The sequence below is a fragment of the Magnolia sinica genome, chromosome 16 (assembly GCF_029962835.1).
Source record: "Magnolia sinica isolate HGM2019 chromosome 16, MsV1, whole genome shotgun sequence".
Lineage (NCBI taxonomy): Eukaryota > Viridiplantae > Streptophyta > Magnoliopsida > Magnoliales > Magnoliaceae > Magnolia > Magnolia sinica.
Genome location: NC_080588.1, coordinates 24,240,686 through 24,264,975, shown reverse-complemented (window position 1 = coordinate 24,264,975; position 24,290 = coordinate 24,240,686). Strand labels below are relative to the sequence as shown.

The window sequence follows — 24,290 nt, the reverse complement described above, 5'->3', positions numbered from 1 at the left end:
GCCCCGTTGAATTTCCAGTTTGACCACGAAGTGATTGAAATTGACCACGAACTGAATGAAATGGATTTTCGACCATCGACCCGATGGAATCTTGGAAAATAACTAGGTTGGTTGGCTAAATTAGCTTCTCCTGCCCCAAAATCATATGTGGTACGTTAAGTAAATCATTTTAATTTAGGAGATATGCTTCTTAAATAAATAGACAAAGAAATGAATTAAAAGATAGAAAAATATTTTTATATACTTATATATACATATTTACATAATTATGTATAAGAGAAAAATGTAAGGGGGAAAAAGTTCTCCTTGTAAAAAAAAAAATTTTAAAAATTGCTAGACTGCCGCGGCACTACCAGCCGCTGAACCGGCGGTAGTGCTGTAGCAGTCTGTAGATTTTTTTATTTTTTTTTTGCTATATTACTTTTGTGGGTCCCATCGTGAGGTCTGTGTTATATCCAAATCATCCATCTATTTAGAGAGCTCATATTAAGGCTTGAGACGAAAAATAAGATAGATCTAACTATCAAGTGGACCACACTGCAAAAAGCAGTGGGGAATTGAACATCTACCATTGAAACCCTTTTAGGGGTTACAGAAGTTTTGGATCATTATGAAATTTGTTTTTCCTCTTCATCCAGGTCTTTGTGACCCTATGAATGAACTTAGACGGAGAGGATTTCTCACAAACATCACAGTGGGCCCCACCTGAGTTCCCATCATAGGACCGTCCGTCAGCGCTCGTCTCTGCATGCCAGCCAGAGGAAGGTAGGGGTATTTTCGTCCTCAAATTCGGTGTCTGTACGAGGAGGTCCAAGTGCGTATGTTAAGTTTGTATTGCTTCATAAAAACCACTGGATAAAAGGTGGGGTCCACAGTCGTAAATTTCTCATTATTTAACATAAGTTAAAAGGTAACTTATTTGGTGGTATCCAAACGGGCATGAGGGAAACATTTGGGAAAGAGAGCTCCAACTTTAATTTTTATGGGACTCACCATGATGAGTATGTAAAATTTACCCCAACCATGGGATGTCACACCAAATGCTAGGCCTAAGGCCTAAAAATCATTTTCATACTTGATTCAAGTGCGCCACACCAAGGAAAAGAGTTTGGAGTGTAAGCTTTTCCTAATACACTATTCCCAATCATGCGGTTCACTTGAACTAAGATTTTCAGGCCCTAGGTCTAATATGGGGGTGACACACCTGATGGTCGAGGTGGATTTCACATTAATGATAGGGTGGGGCCCACCATAGACACTACCCCTTTGACATGGAAATGACTCTTCCCGGGCATTTAACAACACTCTTCTCCTAACATTATTAACATTAATTAATGCTTAAATTAGGAAACCAATTGTACTACAACTACACACTATGAGATTGACGGCTCTACCATTATGTGTGATGGACATCCATACCATGCATTTGGTAGGTCCCTCCAGGTTGTGGGATGTCTTAAACATCAAGGGTATTTAGAACTCAGGTCAGCCACACCATCTGAAACCATAACTATGCCTAAAACATATAAAAGCACTTGGTGAGGCCCACCTGAGTTTTAGAATGGCCTAAAATCTGGTGCGACCACTCATCCAAGTAGGGCACACAATAGATGGGCTGAATGTCTCAACCACATCTCACTGGGCCTTATATATACAATCATGAAAGTTTTAATGGGCAAGCATCTACTCTCAACTGTTATTTGGGGTGTGGCCCACTTAAGTCATAGATTGGCTTGATTTTAATGGCTCACCATAGATGGATGCATTTGATTAATGGGATGGATGTCCGTCACACATCATGGTGGGGCTCACAGAGCAGGTCCACTGCATGGTACCATCTCCACACACACAATTAGTTATACGTCCAACTAGTTTGATTAATTAATGCTAATTAATGTCCGGTGACAGTAGTTGTTTTCCATTAACTTTGAAAGGGTAAGTAACCCAGGTGAGCTCCACCATGGTGTTAATGTAAAATTCACCCTGACCATCAGGTGTGTCCCCGTGTTAGAGTTAGACACTTGAAATCAATCCCATCCTTGGTTCAAGTGGACTACCTGCCAACTGTTTCACATATGGGCCTGATGTTTGCGCCCCACACCTAGCTTTTGGTGGGGCATCTAATGGTTGGACTGGATTCCACATACTCATTATGGTGGGCCTTATAAAAATCAAGGGTGGACATCTCTTCCAATTATTTTCCTTAGTGTGGCCTACCTGAATCAAAGGTTAGCCAGGTTTTTTGGATTTAGGCCCAGCACATCTAATAGTCGGAGTGGATCTCACATACACATCACTATAGACCCCCATAAAAAATAAGGGCGGTGTTGGTAGGGCTGAAAGTTGGGCGGGTTCAACCTGACCGACCCGTGACCGACCCGACATTGGGTTGGGCTCAGGCAGGATGTATCAGGTTTGGTCTCGAGCTTGGGCTATATAAACACCAACCCAATAAAACTTGGGTCAGGCTTGGGTTGAGGTCTCGGGTTGCCTGACCCAACCCGGACCTGATCGATATATATATAAGTTACTTATAAATTATAATTGAGTACGGATCATGTGTGTTGAAGACACAAGAAATTCCAATGTTGTCGGGTCTAATTGGTCCACGCCATTTGTAATGACTCAAGCTACCAAGATACGCGGGATTTCACTCTCCCAAGTATATTGTGTGCTACATAACATGACTTTTAAAGGAGTAGTTGTCCTATATTTTAGCTTTTCTTGTTTAGAAAAAATGAATCTCTTTATAATAAATAACTACATATATAATTAATAAAATTATAGGTACAAAAAATAAAACGTGTATTGAAATATAATAGACTAATGTAATAATTAAAATATTAGCATGTATCCACCCGTCTAACCCGACCGAGCCCCCGCTTGGGTTGAGCTTGGGTTGAGAATTCCCAACCCGAGGTTGGATTGGGTTAGGGCTGAGGTATAAGAACCTTGGGTTGGGCTAGGGTTGAGCACCAACCGGCGGACTTTCAGCCCTAGGGGTTGGTCTCCCCTGTTTCCAGAAAACAACAATAATTCCCGGGAGAGGAGTCCTTAGGTCCAATAGGTTAGACCTTAAGCTACAGTCCACGCATATGATGCTTCCAATGTACTAAAGTGTATATGCTAACCAACTTTTCAACAGGTTGGCCCCACCACGAGGATTGCTTAGTACAATAATCAATAACATCTACCCATCAAATGGACCATATAAGACCATGTTTAGACATAGGTAAATCGCAGAACACAAGTTTAGTCCACTAAATGAATTGTTGTTGCAAAGTTTTTAAAAAGTAATGCTCATGAAGTCTATTAGATAGTTGGATGTCATATACCCAGGAAAGGTTAGAAGTTTTCTCTCGATTGGACCTTAACCCATAGTCCAGCCCACTCAGCTTGAGACCTCATTCGATTGGACCCTAACCTATGGTCCAGCCTATTGAACTTGAGACCTCATTCAAACGGGAATTTAATCTATATGCCCACCCTAGATTTTTTACAGGGCCCACTGTGATGTGTACGTGCAATATCCACTTCAATCATTAGATGAGTAATTCTATGCTCTGTCCAAAGCTATTAAATATATATAGATGAGTAATCCCGAGCATAATCCCATGCTCGGTCCAAAGCTTTAAAAAATCAGACTGACACGTGACCATTAGATGCCACACCAAAAGTACAGCGAACACTCGGTCCATATGCTGATTCAAGTGGGCTACGCCAAGGAAATCAGTTTAGAGGGGAAGCTTTCTCTGTGCATTGTTTGCAATCATGTGGCCCACCTGAACTACAGATGAGGCTGGATTTCGGTCCCTGGTCTAACATGGGGTGACACACCTTATCATTGAGATGGATTTCACATTAACACCACGGTGTGGCCCAACCAAGCTGCCAAAACTTTTCTAAGACCCTTACTAAAATTTACAAGTAAAATAACTCCTGTCCTAGAACAAGCGTTAATTAATCAGGACTAGTTGTACCACTAGTTGTGTGTGAGCATTTCTCATACGCACAAGTGCATGTGTTAAGGAAACAACTTTCCAAATGTTTAGTCCATGCCTACCAGAATGGCCCAGTAAAAGACCCATTTCCCTCACCATATTACTGCCAGAAGGGTACGGAGATAATACGTGAACCCTTGTCTGTTTCGGGGAAGAAAAAGAAGACGAGCATGACTGAACAAAGTCACATGGCCGAGCTCACATCAGGCTGCTGCCATGCGGCCTTCCACATTTGTGATGGCCGGCCGGGAACAGAGTTTCGCTAGCTCACCAGTGTTGGCCATTAGTTATCATGGCTTTTGGTGAAATTGCGACATATACAAGAGGTCCAGGGTATGCGGCTGTGTTCTTCCCCCACGCATATTGAAAAATCCATTTATAAAAATAAAAAAATAAAAAATAAAAAACTACTGAGACAACATTAAGCACTTAGCAGTTTGTAGTGCCATGCAAGTAATAACCCTCCATCACTTCTTCATATGAGGTCCACATGAGGTGATGTTTTTGTCCTTAAACTTGGCGGAGACCAGAGATTTTCATTTAACTTGGCAGAGATGAGAGATTTTCATTTTGGGTGAGAGCCACACTTGGTTGTGAGCCCCAACATGACCACATCATCCAGGCCGTCCAATTGTGGGCCATTCACAGTATTCGATATAGGGCGTTTAAATGTTGTGGATAACCTTATCATTTTTGCATAGGGGAAAAATGGACACCTCTCATATCCACCAAGTCAAGGGCAAAAGTGTTAGTTAACATGTTTAACAGTCTAATATAATGGTTGACAGTCCTTTTAACTGTTAACTTTGCCAAAAGTTAAGCTCGGTGGGGAGGAGGTTATTTGGCCTATAGCAAAAGGAAAATTTCACGAGTGCTTCCAGTGGCATGGCTTCCTGCAAACGACACCAGTTCAAGACCACTGTAGTAAACTCCTGTTTCCAATGAATCATTATTGAGCCATTGAACTAAACATTTTCTGCTGTGCTTGTGGATTTATAATGGATTGAATCAGATGATTTTTTTCTTAAAGTCACTAGAGGACAAATCAAGATAGGGCCAGGAAGACTCAAGACAAGATCTCTTCTTTTTCATCTTTTATTTTGTTCCTTGGCATCATTTTTTATTTTTATTTTTTGGGAATTCGGGTTTGTTGTAATGCTGGAATACAAGTTTCAACTATCAACATGAAAATGTAGTTGCAGCAAGCATGCCAACCTGGCATGTGTGACAACAGAATGTTGCATAGTACATGCAGCAGCATGCCTGCCAATCTTTCAAGTGTTCTATCTCAGAGTGTAGGCCGCACCATGAAAATGAGGCCAAGAGAGACAGGTCCACCACATCATCCATTTTTTTAGGTATAGGGGCAGCCCAACTGAATGAATCCGCTTTTCTGTGCTGTCTTCCGTTTACCACTCACCACTCTGACTTAATAAATGCATACCAAGTTTGGTGTGGATTGTGTGCTAAGCAGCATCCAGTTGGATTTCCCATGTGCATTAGCCCATGAACAACAAAATGCCAATTTTGTCAAACAAATTAAGAAATTCCAATCTTCATTCCAATAAAAATGGTCCAAAGCCACATTCCACATTATTCTCTCACACATGCAGACTTAGTTTGACTGGGCCACACACCCACACACAGCTACAATCGTAATCTGTAAAGCTCAGTCATGTTCAATGTTTATTGTTGAGCCAAGTGAAAATGAGAAGCTAGTTACCTTCTTTTGCCATCATTTTGGGTCAGCAAAGAAGCTGTTGATTGACGGCATTATTTCAGGGGATTTGTTGCGCACAAACTTCCTAAGACCATGCTCAGCATACCGCTCCCCCTCAGCAAAGTTATCCAGTACTCCAGCAGACCTGTTTTCCTTGTTCACCCTGATTGATGTGATAAGCACAAAAGTGGGGTGAAATGGGGGGTCAGGAAAACAGAACAAAAACCACAATTATCATCAATTGAATCATTCATTTCAATCAAAGATTCAAAGTATGAGTTAGCTGATAATGAGATTGGGAACTGTTACCAGCACGAATTTTGAGCGATAAATACACCCATTCTGCTTTTGGTTATACAATGTACCACTACATGATTAATATGATAAAGGATATAAACAGTGGCACCCTTGATAGTAACTAATGCAAGGTGAAATGACTGCAAGAAGCATGAGATAAAGATGCAGGCCCTGAAAGCGCAAACAACAGTCCCTGTGGCCCATTTGGTTCACATTAAATAGGACTTAATTCTTCAATCGCTCAAGGGGTTCTAGGGTCACTTGGTCTCTAACATGGAGACTAGGTGTGGCTTATGTCTGCATGCTGGTGTATTATGGTGGGTGTTGCAACTGTCTCACTTGCTTTTCAGCAGCAACCAATAGATGCCTGAAAATCTGTTGCACAGTTGCATGTTAGGGAGCCGAAGGATTCAAGCAGCTGGGGGTGTCGATCATGTACGTGCCCATGTATGCCTGTGTTCGCTTTCACCTGAGTGTGTAAAGAGAGGTGAGGCAGCAAAGTTCCTCCTGGTGAAATGATTTTTTTGCCCCTTTCCACTGTGAGCCCCACCTCTGTGACGCACACAAGGCACTTTTTCTTTCAACCATGTCAAGGTTACACGAGATTTCTGCAACCCCTTGTTACAAGCAATTCGTGTCCTACGTTGAATATGAGAATAGACCCCAAAACAAAATTGCCCACCTAACCGTCCCAAAATCAGTCAATGCCACCCAATTACTACCCCTCTACCCCAACAACTACCTCTAAAACAAACCATAAAACGGACTCTATTATTTTTTAGATTGCCTGGCCCTACTTTAGCCTGCTTCCTGTACAGGAAATAATCCCACCAAAACCTTAATGTCTGTGTATCAGCCCTATCATCTCCAACCTGGCTATTCTGAGCATATTGAAGATCCAAGGAACCATGTATGCATCAAGATCACAAACTTCTCAAGGACTTGGGAATCAGATGCCTTACATGACAGGCTAAGATTACATGAAAAATATGTTAGATTATGAGCCATGAACAACAAGCACAAATTTGCTTCGCTACGATGAAAGTGAAACAAAAGGAATCAAACCGGAAGTTGGTGGTACCATGTGGAAGCCCAATTCAGACATGCCGGAGACACTCTGAGAGTACTTGGGAGAAGATGAAGTGTCAACTGATAGAGATAATCCTACCCATTGACCATGAGGTCATGTTCAAAGACAGTATCTCATGACCGCCAAGGAAACCTCATTGTGGAAGAATATATAGAGAACTATGCGATCTGATGGTTCAACTCAAAATGTCAAAGATTGAGCAAACTATAGTGGCTTGATACTGCCGTGGTCTATGAGGTGGGATACAAAGGGAGACAGCAGACCAAGTGTAGATGAGGCTTATCATATGTCCTTACGATCCAAGAACAAATTAAGAAAGACGCCATCAGACACTTTTCAAGCTGAGGGGTATTTAACATCACAATCCACTTCCATTCAGAATGGCTACGCTCCACATACTCTTCACACCATGAGACAGTATGAGGGGTCTGAACACTCCAATAAATAACGGTGGTACTTGGCATACCATTTCTAACACACAAACTAATGGCCACAAAGGAGGCGGTAAAATGACTGAGATTTGAGAAAAGATGGTAAAAACATCTCTTGTTAAAAGTGTGGAGGTAAACCTCACTTCGTGGTTGCATGCCTGTCCAAGAACTGTGGAGCAATGTTCGAAATATCGGTATCGCGCAATGTATCGCACCCTTGGGATACAGATACGTATCGGTTATTGCACAGGATATATCGTTTGTATCGCGTCATTTATCGCACTTTTTGGAAAACATGGGGAAACATTGGGAAAATGGTTGAATTTTTCAACGAAACTTAAAGGATTATTTTTTTAAAAAAACCTTAATATACACTTTTAAATCATAAAATCTCAAAAAAAAAAAAAAAAAAAAAAAAAAAGGTGCACATAATAGGTTTCCTTTGTATAGGGTCTAAGCTATGCGCTGTCCCATTGAACTAAGACAACTATATTCAGTTTCCACCCCGTCCATCCGTTTTTCCATATCATTTTAGGACATTATCCAAAAAAATGAAGCAGATCCAATAATCAGGTAGACCATACCATATGAAACAATGGTGATTGACCATTAGTGGACCACAAAAGTTTTGGATCCAGCTGATAATTGTTTTTTCTCTTCATTCAAACTTATGTGAAGTTATCAGCAGATTGGATGCCTAATAAAATATAGGGAAAATTAAGGTGCACCCTAAGAAGTTTTATAGTACCGTGTTCAACTACCACTGCTTCCTTGAGTATAGTCCACCTGATAATTGGATCTTCTTAATTATTGGGATCACGTTGTAAAATGATCTGAAAAAACGGATGGATGGAGTGGATACAAAATACACATGTCAAGTTGGGCTCCACGATAGGGCTTTATGGTCTTGGGTGAGGCCGGGGTCTCACCTAAAACCATAAAATTATGGTTAAATGGATGGACGGAGTAGACACATAATACACACGGATGGACGGAGTGGTCATTAATCATTGTTTCATGTACTGTGGTCCACCTAAAACTTTTATCTTATTCATTTCTAGTACCATGGCATAAAATAAGCTAAAAAAAACATATGAACAACGTGGATATATAATTCATACATCGAGGTGGGCCCTACGGTCAGCAGTCCCACCCACATTGCTGGTTCCGGGGACTCACCCAAGCTGCGGTCAGACACGGATTAGGCGTTATCTAGGTAACAACTCTTTGGGTGTTACCCTTACCATAGGGCCCACCTTGATGACATTTAGTATATCCACTATCCATTCATTTTTCCAGAAAATTTTAAGACGAGTTGCTAAAAATTAAGCATATCCAAATCTTCGGTGGAACGCACCACAAGAAACAGCGATGATTGAATATTCACCATTAAAAACTTCCCGAGGCCCACTTCAAGCAGATCCGTAATGTTTATTTTCCATCCAACCCGTTGATAAGGTCAAGAAGAAATGAATGAAGGGAAAATACAAATATTAGCTTCATCCAAAACTTTTGTGGCCTACAAAAAGCTTTTAATAGTTATTTACCACTTTTTCCAGTGGTGTGGTCCACTAGAGATTTGGATCTGCATAAATATTGGGATAACATCCTTAAATGAGCTAATAAAACAGATGGACGTCGTGGATATGGATAAAAATCATCAAGGTGAGCCCCACACAATAAGGTTAACACCCACTAAGCTCTTATCCAGGTAACAGCTAATCCACTCCCTCCGCCCGTGCATAGTAAGAGATGGATGGACCTATCAGGGACTGTATGGGGCCCACCATATTAAGTATCTTTTATCCATGTCGTCCATCCATTTTGACAGGTCATTTTAGTGCATGATTTGAAAAAAGAGGCAAATTGAAGGCTTGAGTAGACCACACCAAGACCACACCACATTAAACAGTGGTGATTAAGTTATTTGCCATCCAACCTGTTCAAAACATGGTAGGGCCCATCGTGATGGTTATTTGGCCATCCAAGTTGTTCATAAGGTCACATGGACCTGAATGAAGGTAAAACTTGAATATCAGCTTGAACAAAAACTTCTATCCCTATCAAAAAGTTACCAATGGTCAGCGCTCATCTCCATTGCTTCCTGTGGTGTGGTCCATTTTAGCCTTAAAAATTCCTATTTTTTGCACTCATGCCCTAAAATGATCTTCCATAATGAATGGACGGATTGGATAAAACATATACATCAAGATGGACCCCACAAAGCCCATGATACGATCGTCCATCTTCAGATAGCGCGGCGCACCCGCGTTCGTAAAATGATTTAAAAGACAATTTTCGAAAACCTGCAAACAGTTCCGAAACCCTAAAATCTCTCGAAAAAATCCCTAAAATCAAGGGAAATCTCTCAATTAAACCCAAATCTCTACGGCTTTCACAGATTTCTTGCCGAAATCTCCTATACAATGTAAATGGAGCATCTGTTCGAAGAAAATCAAGGGAAATCAAGATTTCGTGGAGCTTACGACACACCGCTATGGATCCATCGAGTGGCCCACCATATTCTGCTTCCGATCACGCAATGTTATTCTATAGGTACCGAAATCCTCTGGATTAAATGATTTTCCCTTTTTTTTTTTGGTGATATCACAAAAAATTGTGCGATATGGTGCGATATATCGCACGATACATAGAAATCTATATTTTTTTTAAAATTTCCAAGGGGTTTACAATGGGTTTTGTTTCGCTGGCCAGCGACAACGATAATATCAGCCGATAATATCAATATTACAAACACTGTTGTGGAGAGACAATGAAGATTAATTAAAAGAGGAACCACACAAAGGAGGACGTGATTGACGGGCTCGACAGAGTCACTCTTGTCATGAGAAGAATTCTAATGATGCCTAAGGAGGACAAAGAGGAAGATCTATTGCCAACCATTATCTTTCATACAAACGTTCAGTGTGAAGACAAGGTGCACAAGCTACTGACTAGTTGTAATTTGAATATAGCTTCCCAAGAATTGGCCGAGAAGCTAAGTTGAAGGTGGAAACGCACTGACTTCCCTAGGTATAGGAAAATTTACGAAGAATTTGTATTGTGTGACATGATGGAGGCCCTGCGGCCCACCATAAGGCCCAGCATGTGCTGATTTTGGGCTGTCTGTTGCAAGATTTGGAGCTTGAATGGCAGAGATCACAATACCACTTTCGAAAGATACGAGCAGCTGATGTGGAAGATATAATTGAAGATTTTGGGGAATTTAGTACATTTGTTTTTACTATTTTAGGCCAAATCGTTGTAGGTGCGATTATTATTATATTGAATAAATTATGGGTTGATTTAAAACCAATTGAAATTGATTTGAAATCAATATTAATGGTTGAGAGATCTTCATTGAAGATTCTTACGAATTGTCTTTAGGGGGTAGGAGGTCGGGCATATTTCACATTTTCTGAGTTTGTGAGTTAAGTATTTGTAAGAGAATAAGTTTTGAAAATTAATGAAGTTATTTCTCCCTCCACTCAAATATTTCTTGTCAATGTACTCGTGACCATTTCTTTGCAACTCGGGTATCAAGATCTCATTGACTCAATAACCATGGATGTACAGTTGACAAATGCACCACAGAGACTACACAAACACCTATATATTGTTGCATAATTGGAGGAAGACTATATTGGAAAGATGCATTACATTGCATTAGATGGAATTAACACCATTATCACAAAATGATTATATGGAAATACCATAGTATTTTGACCATCCAATCCCACGTTTGGGATCGAATTCTTCCTTCAGTAAAAACATTGGTTTACGTGAAACCAACATTTGGTGGACGCTAGAATTGTAATCAACAAACCAGATTTCACAACTGATGCCAGTCAGGCAATCATCTATGTTCATATGCAACTCGAGTGTCATATGTAAATGGCGCATATGGATGGACAGCATGGATAAAACAAATGTATCAACATGGGGCCCACAAATGTAGTGGACCTTGAAATCCACTAGAAATCCCGCTACATCCTCCTACTAGGACTAGAAGGTCAAATACCTAAATTAACACAATCCTTTCCATCGAATTCCAAATGTTAGATGGAATTTATATCCCACCAAATGCAATTCAATACCACATAATTCTACGTACCAAACACGCCCTTAGGGATTGTCTTTAAGGTATATAAGAGGTTGGGCATTCCACATTTTCTAAGTTTGTGAGCTTTCTTAAGAATTTGTAAGAGAACAATTTTGAATATTAGTGAAGTTATTTCTCCCTCTCTACTCAAATACCTTCTTGTCAGTGTACACATGCCCATTTTTTTGCAACTTGGGTGTCGAGATCTCATCGACTCAATAACCAGGTTCCACCACATGATACCTAAGGAAGTAGGTCATATACTATTCAATCAACTAGGGATGTACGTCGATGAGTGCAATACAACGACTATATATATGTATGTATGTATGTATGTATGTATGTATGTATGTATATATATATATATATATATATATATATAATATTAGAGGAAGATTAAGGGCTATAAAGGAAATATGCCATCAGGGAAATAGTGTTCTCTTGCTATCATTTTGCTCCGGCTCAAGTTGACTAATCAAGAGCTAAAAGATGAAATGCAAGCTTTAAATAAGCATTCAAGTCAAAAATCTCAACCGTCAACAAAGTGGAAAAACCACGAAGACCCCGGCAACAGGAGTACATCTGAAGTAAATTACGGGCTCCAAAGGAAAGAAGCCACCAAAGCATTAATTATCCTCTCTTGCTCTCACTTTGCTTGTTAGGAGTGAGTTGGTACAAGTTGACGGCTCTAAAAGGGCAACTGGATGGCCCAGAAGGAGAGAGTTTGAAATATTTACATTATTCTGGATTTTCTATATATTTTTCCAGAATTTTTCGAGCAAAAAAAATAAATAAATAAAAATCAACCATTACAAGGTTCGTAACAATCGTTACACCCCTGTATCAGTCGTTACGGCGGATACCGGTATCGGTAATAGTGGTGATCGTTGCAACAACCATTACCAATACAGAACACCTTGTGTACAAGACTTCCTCCTTGAATGGGTTGTGTCATACTCACTAATATGATTGAAATGATGATTAGCCAATATATGACCAACCCTCACCAGATAGGAGATAATATAGAAGTTTACAACTTCATTGCATATTTCATTATTGTCCACCACCCTTCTCTCGTCGACAACGAGGTCGTGAGCTATGTTTTGTCTTTCTCCTTACACCAGCAATACCATCCAAGAATTTCTTATTTTGGTCCCCTTAAGCCTGGTAGCTCTAAATCTAAATCTTTAGAGTCACTTCATTCCACCCTAATGAAACTTTTTTCAAAATCAAGTTCAAAAGTGTCCATCTTAAATCTACCTCAAATGAAAGCAAACTAGATTCTTCCTTCTAGTTGAGATCTTGTGTCCCTTGAAGAATGGAGTTTTTCACCAACTCCAAACTACCTACATGGTCCCTTTTTTTTTTTTTGAAAGATCACTGATCTGTATTAGAAGTAGAAAAAAGATACAAAAGGGACGGGGTCACTAAGCGAGCCACCTAAGAGCCAATAAAAAGAAAATTACACCCCTTGAGATTATCTACATTAGAAGCCCATTCTATGATCCTTCTTTTGACCTTCCGCACTACCATTTCCACCGAATTGGAGACATCCTTGAAGCATCTCCCATTCCTTTCTTCCCAAACCGACCACCAGATGGCCATGAGGGCTATTCTCCACTACATTTTCCTCCATTTGCCTAAACAGACTCCATGCCATGCCTTTAGGAGCAGGGTTGTAGTTTCAGGGAAAGACCACTTGATACCGAAAAGGCCAAGCATCTTTGTCCAGAATTGGCTGATGAAGGGACGATGAACAAAAAGGTGATCGACCGTCTCTTCATTCGCCATGCAGCATAGGCACACATTTACTAAATACATCCCCCTTTTTCTCAAGTTGTCAACTGTGAGGACCTTTTTTTTCCCACCAACCAACCGAAGGAAACGATATATAGGGGGAACCGGATAGCTCCAAATGTGATTGGTCCAAGATTCTTGTTTGGGAATAGAATTAATACCCAAAAATTGGTACAAGGACTTAACCGAGAAGGATTCCAAATCAAAGTGTCGTCGCTGGTGTGATCCGGCTTACTACTGGAGATCCGCTCAAGAAGGGCTGCATACTATCTCCCAATCCTGTAAAGACCTTCTGCATTGCACATCCCAAACTGCCTCTCCACCAAGAAGAGAATAGCAACTGGCTACTGTTGAAGATGGGTTACGAGTTATGCGGAAAATGTTTGGGTAATCGTCTTTCAAAGCTTTATCACCCACCCATATATCTTCCCAGAATCGAACTTGATCTCCTTTATCGATATCAAATCCAATGCCTTTGAGGACCTCCTTTTTCAATGATAGAACTTCCCTCCAAAGAGTTGAGGCTCTATAAGAGGAAGAATCCCTTGTCCACCAACCTCCCTCAGATATACCATACTTGCTTTTAAGTAACATGTTCCAAAGATTCCCGCTTTTTGTCCCTAATCTCCAGATCCACTTCCCTAAGAGAGCCCTATTCATTCTCTTGAGATCTTTTATCCCTGCGCCTCCCTCTTGAAAATGTTTGCATACCTCTTTCCATTCTACCAAGTGAAATTTCTTCTTCTCCTCATTCCCATACCATAAGAAGTTGCATCTCAATTTCTTAAGGCTGGCCAAAACTGACGAAGGGCACTTGAACAAAGACATGAAATACAATGGGAGATTCGAGAGGGCCGTCTTTATGAGGGTTAACTGGCCCCCTAAAGATAGATATTTACATTTCCATCTAGCAAGGTACTTCTCAAATCTGACTATAATAACCTCATACCATAGAGAACGTGGGGGCTTGCCGATGCACAATGGAAGACCAACAAAGGAGGTCAGGAAACGGCCAATAGAGCAATCGAATAGGTCGACATATATTATGATGTTTTCTTCCTCTAAGTTTACCCCATACATCTTGGATTTAGACATATTCACTCTCAAACCGGATACTGCCTCATAGCATCGAATCGTAGTACAAAGATTGCTCACCTTCTTCTCCTGACATGCATCACTGAATAGCAAGGTATCATCCGCAAACTGAATGTGGGTGATAGGAGTGTCCATGCCCTTAATACAGACACCGTGTAAAATGCCTTCTTCTTGACCTTTGGATAACATTCTGGATAAAGCCTCCCCTATAATTAGGAAAAGGAGACAGGGGGTCCCCTTTCCGCAAGCCCCTGGAACTTCTGAAAAAACCTTTTAGGGATCCATTCAACAACGCAGAGAAGTGAGCAAAACCGATCCACTCCTATCCACCATTTCCATTTATCACCGAAACCCATCCGCGATAGCATATACTGAAGAAATCCCCAATCCACATGATCATATGCCTTTAAAATGTCGAGTTTGCATATAATTCCCTTTGTTCTGGATCAATGGATGGAGTTTGAACATTCATACACTATCAAAGCACTGTCAATGATTTGTCTACCCGGGATGAACACGTTTTGATTTCCTGAAATAACCTTCCCTATCACCTTCTTTAAGCAGGACGCCAAACCTTTAGCCAGGATCTTGTACAGCCCTCCAATTAAGCTCATCGGTCTAAACTCTTTAAGGCTAGCTGCCCCGGCAATCTTGGGAATAAGTGCAATAAAAGACGCCCCAAGGCCTTTTGATAAACGCCCTCTGTCATGGAATTCTTTGAAGAAATCCATTACATCCCCCTGGATGACTTCCCAAAATGCCTGGAAGAAAATGATAGGAAACCCGTCCGGCCCCGGGGCCCTATCTCCTCCCAAATCATCTATCCCTCGCTTCACTTCCTCTATCGAAAAGGGAGCCTCTAAATCTGTAGTGTCTGCTTCCGTCAATCTGTCTACATGAAGGAAATCCAATCCGGGTCTGTCCCAATGTTCTCCCTGAAACAATTTGCTGAAGAAGGAGATTGCTTCTGCTGTGATTTGGTCTTTATCTTCGATACGAGTATCATTCACCATAATGCTGCTAATTTTGTTATGTCTAGCACGAGCACTCGTAACCGAATGGAAAAAAAAAAAAAAGTGAGTGTTTTTATCACCCTCTCTAATCCACTTTGACTAGGATTGTTGTCTCCACAAAATTTCATCTTCTGCTGCCCTAGCTGAGAGATCTTGAATGAGCTGGATTCTTCTGGACAACTGTTCTGAGGTTGTTGCTCCTTCTTCCACTCTTGCATCGATTGACTGAATCTCATTAAGAATCGATTCTGTTTCCATCACCCTTTTACCCAAGACCTCAACTTTCCATTACTTTATCTTTTCCTTTAAAGATCTCAATTTGCAGCTCAACCTATAGCCTGCATATCCTTGTGCCTCGAAACCGATCCACCATTCTTTTATTAATTGCGTGAATCCTTCTATCTTCAACCAGGAGATTTTGAATCTGAATGGTTTAGGACCCCAATTCTAATCAACTGCTTCTAAGATAAGCGGCCAATGATCAGACGTAGTTCTTGGAAGAACTGACTGGGACACATAAGGGATAGCCTCTGTCCAGTCGGGGGAGACCAGGAATCTGTCCAACCTGGACAAGATCGGATTTGCCCTCCCATTGGTCCAAGTATATCTGGAACCAAGCAAAGGAAGGTCCACTGACTCCTAACTCTCTATCCAGGAAGAAAATTTTCGCATTGCTGAAGTGACGCTACTATCGTTAGATTTTTCTTCGGCATATCTAGGAATATTGAAGTCTCCACATATGCACCAAGGACCCTTGAATTTGAGGCTAGTGTCCTTCAGTTCCACCCAGAAATCCTTTTGCCTGTCTTCATGATTGGGACCATAAATTGTAGTAATGAGACATCGAAAATCAGTTGCAATTCTTTCAGAATGATCAAAACTAAGAAAACTCCTATCCATCTGTTCTCAAGATCCCACAAGGACGATTTCCAAGCCACAGGAATACCTCCCGCACTGCCCTTTGCATCTAAAGCTACCCACTTTGCGTCTTTAGCCTTCCACAGGGATCCCATCAGACTAAGAGAGAAGTTTTGAACCTTAGTTTCCTAGAAGCAAATAACATTTGGATTGTTTCTCCCACAGGTGTCTTTTAGAAGTTTTCTTTTCTGCTTTAACCCTACCCCCCTAACATTCCAACATAAAATCTTCATAAGGAAACTGAGCTGCCCCGTTTACCTGCTTTCCCTGTTCCTGTCTTGGCCCCCAAAGTTAGACTGTTGCTGGATGAGAGACTGAAGTTCCCTATTACTGATCGATTTGGAAGGACGGATTCTAGGTGTTCTTCATTCTGACAATAATCAACCGCGAGTCTCCACACACTGAAAAAGGGCTATATAGTCTTCCGGGCAGTCTCCAAAAGATAAACATAAGGATCTTCCTACGTGACCGATGGCATTTCTTATCCACTTCTTTTGTATCGTGTCGATCAGGTTGGCCCTTTGAAATTCTGTTTCCTCCTTCGTCAACTGATATGCTTCCCTGTCTTCTGTTGATGTACCCATCAGAGTCTGAAGTGGCTCGGCTTCAATTATGTCACCTCCAATCTCTTCATTAAACAGAGTAATCAGTGCTTTCTCCAATATGACGCTTCTAGAAGAGAGGAGAGGACAGCGGGTCACTATAGGTGTCCTGATAATCAGAGTTCCAAGAATGATTGCCTGCTTCTATTGGATCATCTCCCACATTCAAAGAGCATTTTGAACCGAACTTGGCCCCTAGATCATCTCCAAATATGTGAGGAGCCGCCGCCTGCATCACCTGAGCTAAATCTGAGACTGGGGCTTCGACGTCGAGCGCTGCACCATCAGCTATTGACAGAGTCACTTCACGATTAAAAGGGGTGAGAAAAGGTTCGGTTAGAGGGTCAACACCTAAGGACTGGTTTCAATGGAGGGGTGGGAGGTTCGACTGTTCCAGACCTCTCGACTGACCGCGGACAAATATCCAACCCGACTAAAAGCTCCCTAGCCTCTTCCGAAGCAGTTGTAGAGGCTTCACGCCTGCCACGCGTCCCACTTATACAAAGCTGGAGCTGATGCTTGGGCTCCCTCGAAATCTTCCCCTGACAATGGTGACATGTCCGCATCTCATCCACCCACGTGGGCATCGACCCTCTGTCTATATCTCGCAAGTTGCCAGGCACTCCTCTTCCTTGAAAGTGCATCTGACGGTTTGGTTCCCTTGAGATCTCGACCTCCCCGTACTAACGTGTCTGCATCTCATTTGTCCACGTGGTCACCATGAGCTCGCAATGCGATTGAAAAGGCATACACATGCTTCGAACGCCGAAAGCAGATCCACGTGGCTCTTGATTACTGGGCTCGGTAACGCGTGTCAATTGGTCTCGTAACCCAAGTCTACATGTCGCACTATTAGAATGGTCTTTGGCTTCAAAACAGCTGTAAACGGCTATAGCGATGTGATCGGGGTACGAATCTTCTGGTGTTCCAGTGGAGTATGGGCTTTGTGCTCCTGCAATGTCTTCCGTGGCTACCGGAACTAGGTTCAGACGAGCAGGAAGCTCCCTGATCCTCCAGAGATCTCCCCATCTAGAGATAGGGTCGTCTTTCCTCTCTCTTTGGACTGGTAAGCTTAGAACTCTGTCGTCTATACTCACCTGAATCTCAGTGGGAGCAAGTCTCCCTTATTCCTTCTAATCCTTGCTCTAATGACCCCCATTTCCTCTCCCAACTACGTTTTAAGGTCCAGTTCAATAAACTGTCCTAAAATGGTTGACGCTGCTAGGAAGAATTCATCGTACCAGAGCTCCAGAGGAACTGACCAAATGAGGACCCATATGTCTTCCATTCCAAAGAGGGAAAACTCGTCCCAAGTCTGCATTCTAACCACCGGTTCGTCCTTGTGTAATGTCCCTGCCCGGATTAGGATATCCGAATTGACCCTCGGACACACCTTCACCCAGAGCTCGTTGTACCCGATGGGCTTGATGGAATACTATTGTGGCTGTAGCCTACAACATTCGTCAATCCATCTCCTAACTTGCGGAATCGAGACTCCTTCCTTAGTGGTTGCCACAACTGAGTCCTATAGTTCCCTTTTTTATTGTTCCAAACAAGCTTTGACTATGGTTAACGCCAGTTTCAGCACCACTTTTTCCTTTTCCGCTAGCATTGCCTAACTCATCTCCTTTGTGTCGCCTTCACCCATTGAGCAGCTGGTATCATCCCTCTGTTTTGCCTTTGATTGAATCAGCGCCTCTTTGAAAGATAGACCTAACTTCTGACAAGTCCGACTTTGTTGGCAGACCGGAACCGAATGCATATTTGGATTATGACTCCCTTGAATTCGTTTAAGTTCAGGTCCAAATCTCACCCTCTGGACCAAAAGCTTCACTCCCCCAAAGCTTTCTCCATGTAGCATCCCGACCGCCCTACTCAGTTCATCCTCTGAGTTCATCCTGACAGGGACGAAATCCCTAAAATTACCATTAAACCTATCCCTTGGCCTTACCACGTCCATTACAGCGCCTGCTCGGCCAAAAAATCTAGCGAAATTAATGGGTAGCCACCCTTCTGGAAAACCTTTCACAAATAAAGTTGGGTAATTTGCTACATCTCTTCCTTTTCTTACATTATCTTTAGGTATCCTTTTTTTTAGTGTGAACTGGTTGCCATATTCCTTCGGTAGATCGCTACTGAAAGGATTCTGCATCTTTGAAGGTTTCTCCCTCCACCTCTTTGGTGGCTCTCTCAATCCTTGTTGTCCTTTAGCCTCTTCTCCACTCGCTCCTCCTCTCACTTCCATGTTCACTCCTCCACCTACATGGTCCCTTTCCCATGCCTTGATCAATTCTTTCAGCTTTTTCAATTTAGCATTAGTTTGTAGGCAATCCATACTTCAACAAAGATCTCCACCAACCCCTAACACTGTTAGCAAAGGCCTCCTCAAGCCACCATAGCTCAAATTATAAAGGACAAGGACCCTTAGACCCCTTGTTAGTATCCAGTATGTTAGATTGTGTTCCAAGGTCGAGCACGGGATACCAATTTGGGAAATAAGGATGGCATCCTTTCAATTGACTGACACCAAGAAATGGTCAAGACTGGACATGATTAGGTTCACTCTACCTATTTTGTCTTTCTCCTGACACCAGTAATGCCATCAAAGAATTTCTTATTTTTGTTCCCGTTAAGCCTAGTAGCTATAAATCTTTAGAGTCACTTCATTCCACTCTAATGAGCCTTTTTCAAAATTCAAGTTTAAAAGTGTCCATCTTAAGTCAAACTCATATGAAAGCAAACTAGATTCTTCCTTCTAGTTGAGATTTTGCATCCCATGAAGAATGGAGTTTTTCACCAACTCCAAACTACCAACATGGTCCCTTTCCCATGCCTTGATCAAATCTTTTAGCTTTTTCAATTCAATGTTAGTTTGTAGGCAATCCATACTTCAACAAAGATCTCCACCAACCCCTAACACTGTTAGCAAAGGCCTCCTCAAGCCACCATAGCTCAAATTAAAAAGGACAAGCCTTGTTAGTATCCAGTATGTTAGATTATGTTTCAAGGTCAAGCACGGGAAACCATTTTGGGAAATAAGGATGGCATCCTTTCAATTGACTAACACCAAGAAATGGTCAAGACTGGACATGATTAGGTTTACTAAATTGTTAGCCATGTATGATAACAATCCAAGGGAAGATCAATCATCTCTAACCTGTTGATCTAATCGGAGAAGTCCCACATGTAAGGGGTAACTCTAGCACCTCTCCTTCCTTCAAAAGGGAACCAAATCACATTGATATCACCACCCAAACGCCAAGGAGCATCCCATTTCAACTTCATGAAGGGGTGCTCCACCCGAAAAGCTACTCATTGCTTTGCTCAAACAGCCATAAATAGAAGACTAAAAACCTAACTGAGGAATCCCATGTGTTGATTAGGCCTGCTGCATCTCAGATTTAATTTTCTTGAGCTCCCATAAATCGAGCCAACCAGCTAGATTCCTACTTTGATTAAACCTACTGCATCCCGGATTTAATTTTCCTGAGCGCCATAAATCAAGCCGACCGGCCAGATTCCTACTCATATTATAAGGAGTCTTTAGATAATTTTTTTGGCTTGATTGGGTGTCGGATTAGATCTGAGGGTACCAATTTCCCATAGTGCCAACGGTGTAAAGTGAATGGATGGTCAATTTAGGGATACAAGGAGCTGATTTAAACGGTTTGATTTATTAAATTTTTATGGCATGATTATATGATGTGTGATAGATCATGATCATCACTGATGGTTATTTAAATTCCATGCTTGTACGGTTTATAAGACTTAATTTAAAGAGAGGATATTGTAGGTAAGAGCCCCTAAACAGGCCTAAAAAATTCCAGCAAAAGTGGGTTGTAAATTTAATAAAATTGCAACTTTTTGCCACAGTTCAGGTTTGTCAGAAACAGACAAGTTTTATCAGCTAAACTGAAACGAAGTGTCTTTCATTCCTGAAACTGGGACCATTTCATTCCAGAAAACAAAATTTATCGCTATGCATTTCCTAACAAACAATTGCATATATGGCATGTTGCTATATGCAGGGCCTAAGTGCCATATGGCAAGTTTAGGATGCAAAACTGCCCCAACTAAGATTGTGTTTTAATGTTCAATAACTGCCAAAATACAATTGCAAGTTCACCACCTGCATTCAAAAGATTTGACTCCCTTGCTACAAGTGTTGTACAGGCCTAACAAGTGAGATTGACAAAAATAAAATAAAATAAAAATTGGAACCTGAAAAATGAGTCAGAAAAGTGTCATGTGCCAACAAAATGCAGCATACTCAGGGATATGTGGCATCACATGCATGGCATGTGATTGTTTACGACATCAACATCATCTAAGACTTATCTGAACTAATTGGGGTCGGCTACATGAATCCTTTCCTGCCATTCCACTGTATCAAGGGCATGTGGTTATTTACAATGAAAACTGGTATTAGAAAAAGGTTAATCCAAGTTACCTAGATTTACAACTATCGGTTAATGTTTACCATGCAGGGAAGTTGATGGAAACCCCAAACTTTACCAAGAATTAGCATGCTACACAGCATAGTTTACCATCGCATGTTGAAGATGGTTCTAGAGCTTATGCAGGTGAAAAAGATTGTTCAATTGGAAGTTTACCAAGTGCCCTGCTCTAGAAGGTCAAATGGGATGGGAATGTAATGTCACACTTAGGAGGCTTGTCTGCGAGCATGTATCTGCATGCAGGATGTATGTCTATGCATGTATTCATGCAATCAAACAAGAAAATACGACAACCAGATATGTTAGAAGAGAACACAAAAGAAAACGAAGTAATCGCACTTTCTTTTGAAGACTATTTATAACCCAAACAAACAAAATCTTCAGATGGTAACAAATTAGGGAAATGAAATACATGGCAGCAATAAGAAATGAATCCATATTGCAATGCAACGACTACTTGTGTAGAGTCATGATCTGTACACCTCAGAATGCTTCAGACTTCAGGTCCACCCTGTTGCACTTCGATGCATGGATAGCACAATCAAGGATCTGACCATCATTTTTTTATGAATGATTTGGCTATCAATTTCTTGGCTGAGATAATAGACTGATCAGAGGGCCCTGTGCATCCATTCAATGCCTTCAAAATGGAATATCCTGATTATTTATAACTAGAAAGGTCCAATAATCAATCTCAATCTAAATCATCCATTAGTAGGCCGAGCTTGGATTGTCTATCGCTCAAGAATCACTTCCACTCTAAAATCCCAAACATCCAATCCCGTCATCATCACCAAAACCTTGTCCCAACTAACTGGATTAGCTACAGGAATCCTGTTACAACATTCCACTCGATAACAGACCATAGCCTTAATGAAACCATAGATCCTCAAGAATGGTAAAAATCCAATCCGTGGCTAGGAAAATACTCAATTATATCGATCAAAGCCAAAAAGGGAAAGACATGGCCAAACAAGAAAAGCCGACACTCGGATGGTTAGGCACTCAATATGAATATGACATCCACGCCACTCAAGAGCGGGTGAATCAAATGCGCGGTCCAAATTGATGGCCAGATTTACACATCTCCAAAAGCACTGGAGTGCACATGAAGTTAAAGTACTCTCACGTTCACTAGAACATCATCAATATGCACGTACAGATATACAAGGGACTGACCTGACTTCAGGGTTGGTGACGATGTTGCGTACTAACTGAAATCCACAGATTCCTACAGCAACCCCAACAGCAGCAAAGAGCGGGTAGACCTGGATTGCACCAAAAAAAAAAGAGGACTAAATAAAGATGTTTTCAGGAACAGATGGAAAATACTACAATGACAGATTCAATACAAGATGTCTTGCTGCTGATGGAGAACAACCCAACAAAATTAAAAAAAAAAAAAACCCATCTAAGTCCTAGCTATCAAATTGACGGTCAAAATCGAAATGGCTCCAAAAGGTCCAATTTCGACATGCAAAATCAGAAAGTGATACTCGCTCTTTGGAGGGTCCAGATTGCCTGACATATATGCACCATGTATAGTATCCTCGACAATGTTTTAAATATCAGCGTTGGGGTGTGCCAGCCGCCCAATTACCGACACGATGCTGGCAATACGGAACCATATCGGCCAGTATCAGCCCAACATTAACCAACACAGCCCTAATCGGGCAGTATTATATCAGATATTTAAAACCGTGATCCTCAAGAAAAGGGTACGATGATCTCCTTGATCCCTATCTTTGAAAAAGTGGGGTCCATGGTGATACAGATGTTGATCCGAAGGGCCCCGAACACAGAGAAAGGCCACCAGGAAAAAAAAATAAAAAAACAAAGAAAGGAAGAAAGGAAGAAAGGAAGAAAATCTCCCCAAAAGGAGAATCAAACTCGCCTAATCTTTCGCCTTTTTCAATAAGGTTAGGATTCATCGATGAGGATGATTTTGAGGAATCCCCGCTCCATGGTGCGGGGCCCACCTGATAGGCCCCGACGGCAAAGAATGAGAGAGAGATGGTTTGCCCTAGAAACTCCTTCGAAATGGAAGTACAGCGAAATAGCAAAGAAGAATGGTTAAATAATGGTATTACCTCAGGCCTGAGCCATCGATTAACACTGGAAGAAGCCATCCACGCCTATGCGACCGAAAACAAGGAAGCAGTTGCGAACCGATGAGTCGCAGATCTCCTGAAAGCAAATACCAGAGGCAATAAGAAAACCAGCAGGCTGTATTTAAAGGACGTGGTTTAGCTGGTGACCACAGCATCAGCCACCTAGATGATGTCAAAGCTCCGTGGGACCCACAATGATGTGTGTGTTTTATCCACGCGGTCCATCCATTTTTTCCGGATCATTTTAGGGCATTAACCTAAAAACTACGTAGATCCAAAGCTTAAGTGTACCACACCATAGGAAAAAGTGGGATTAAACTCTTACCATTGAAACCTTCCTGGGGCCCACAGTGACGCTTATTTGTAATCCAACCCGCTCGTAATTCACACAGAATTGGAATGAAGTGAAAACAAAAATATCAGATTTATCTAAAACTTCTGTGGCCTTCAAGAAGTTTTGGACATAAGAGTTCAATCACATTGTTTCCTATGATGTGGTCCAGTTAATTTTTAGACCTGCCTTATTTTTTATCCAATGCCCTAAAATGAGCTGTAAAATGAATGGATGGTGTCGGATGAAATGCATACATCAGGTGAAGTCCACAGAGCTTGGACACTAGCTAGGTGGCTTATGTTGGGGTTCACCGGCTGGCCCG

General features: G+C 41.5%; 1 protein-coding gene across 1 annotated transcript; it reads right to left on the bottom strand.

Annotated features, from left to right (window-relative positions):
* Positions 1-5,540: 5,540 nt before the first annotated feature.
* LOC131228599 (uncharacterized) lies at positions 5,541-23,771 on the bottom strand. The gene is made up of 3 exons (XM_058224365.1): positions 23,614-23,771; positions 22,703-22,791; positions 5,541-5,884 (listed from the first exon to the last, which is right to left on the bottom strand). The coding sequence occupies exons 1-3, from the start codon at positions 23,650-23,652 to the stop codon at positions 5,737-5,739; spliced, it is 276 nt and encodes a 91-aa protein (XP_058080348.1). The 5' UTR covers positions 23,653-23,771; the 3' UTR covers positions 5,541-5,736.
* Between the last annotated feature and the right edge of the window lie 519 nt (positions 23,772-24,290).

Bases quoted from the DNA above. Each gene is read 5' to 3' on its own strand.
- LOC131228599 (XM_058224365.1), bottom strand. From the start codon at position 23,652: ATGGCTTCTTCCAGTGTTAATCGATGGCTCAGGCCTGAG. The intron at 22,792-23,613 runs GTAATACCATTA...GGTGCAATCCAG, and splicing joins ATCGATGGCTCAGGCCTGAG to GTCTACCCGCTCTTTGCTGC. The intron at 5,885-22,702 runs GTCAGTCCCTTG...CACATCAATCAG, and splicing joins GTCACCAACCCTGAAGTCAG to GGTGAACAAGGAAAACAGGT.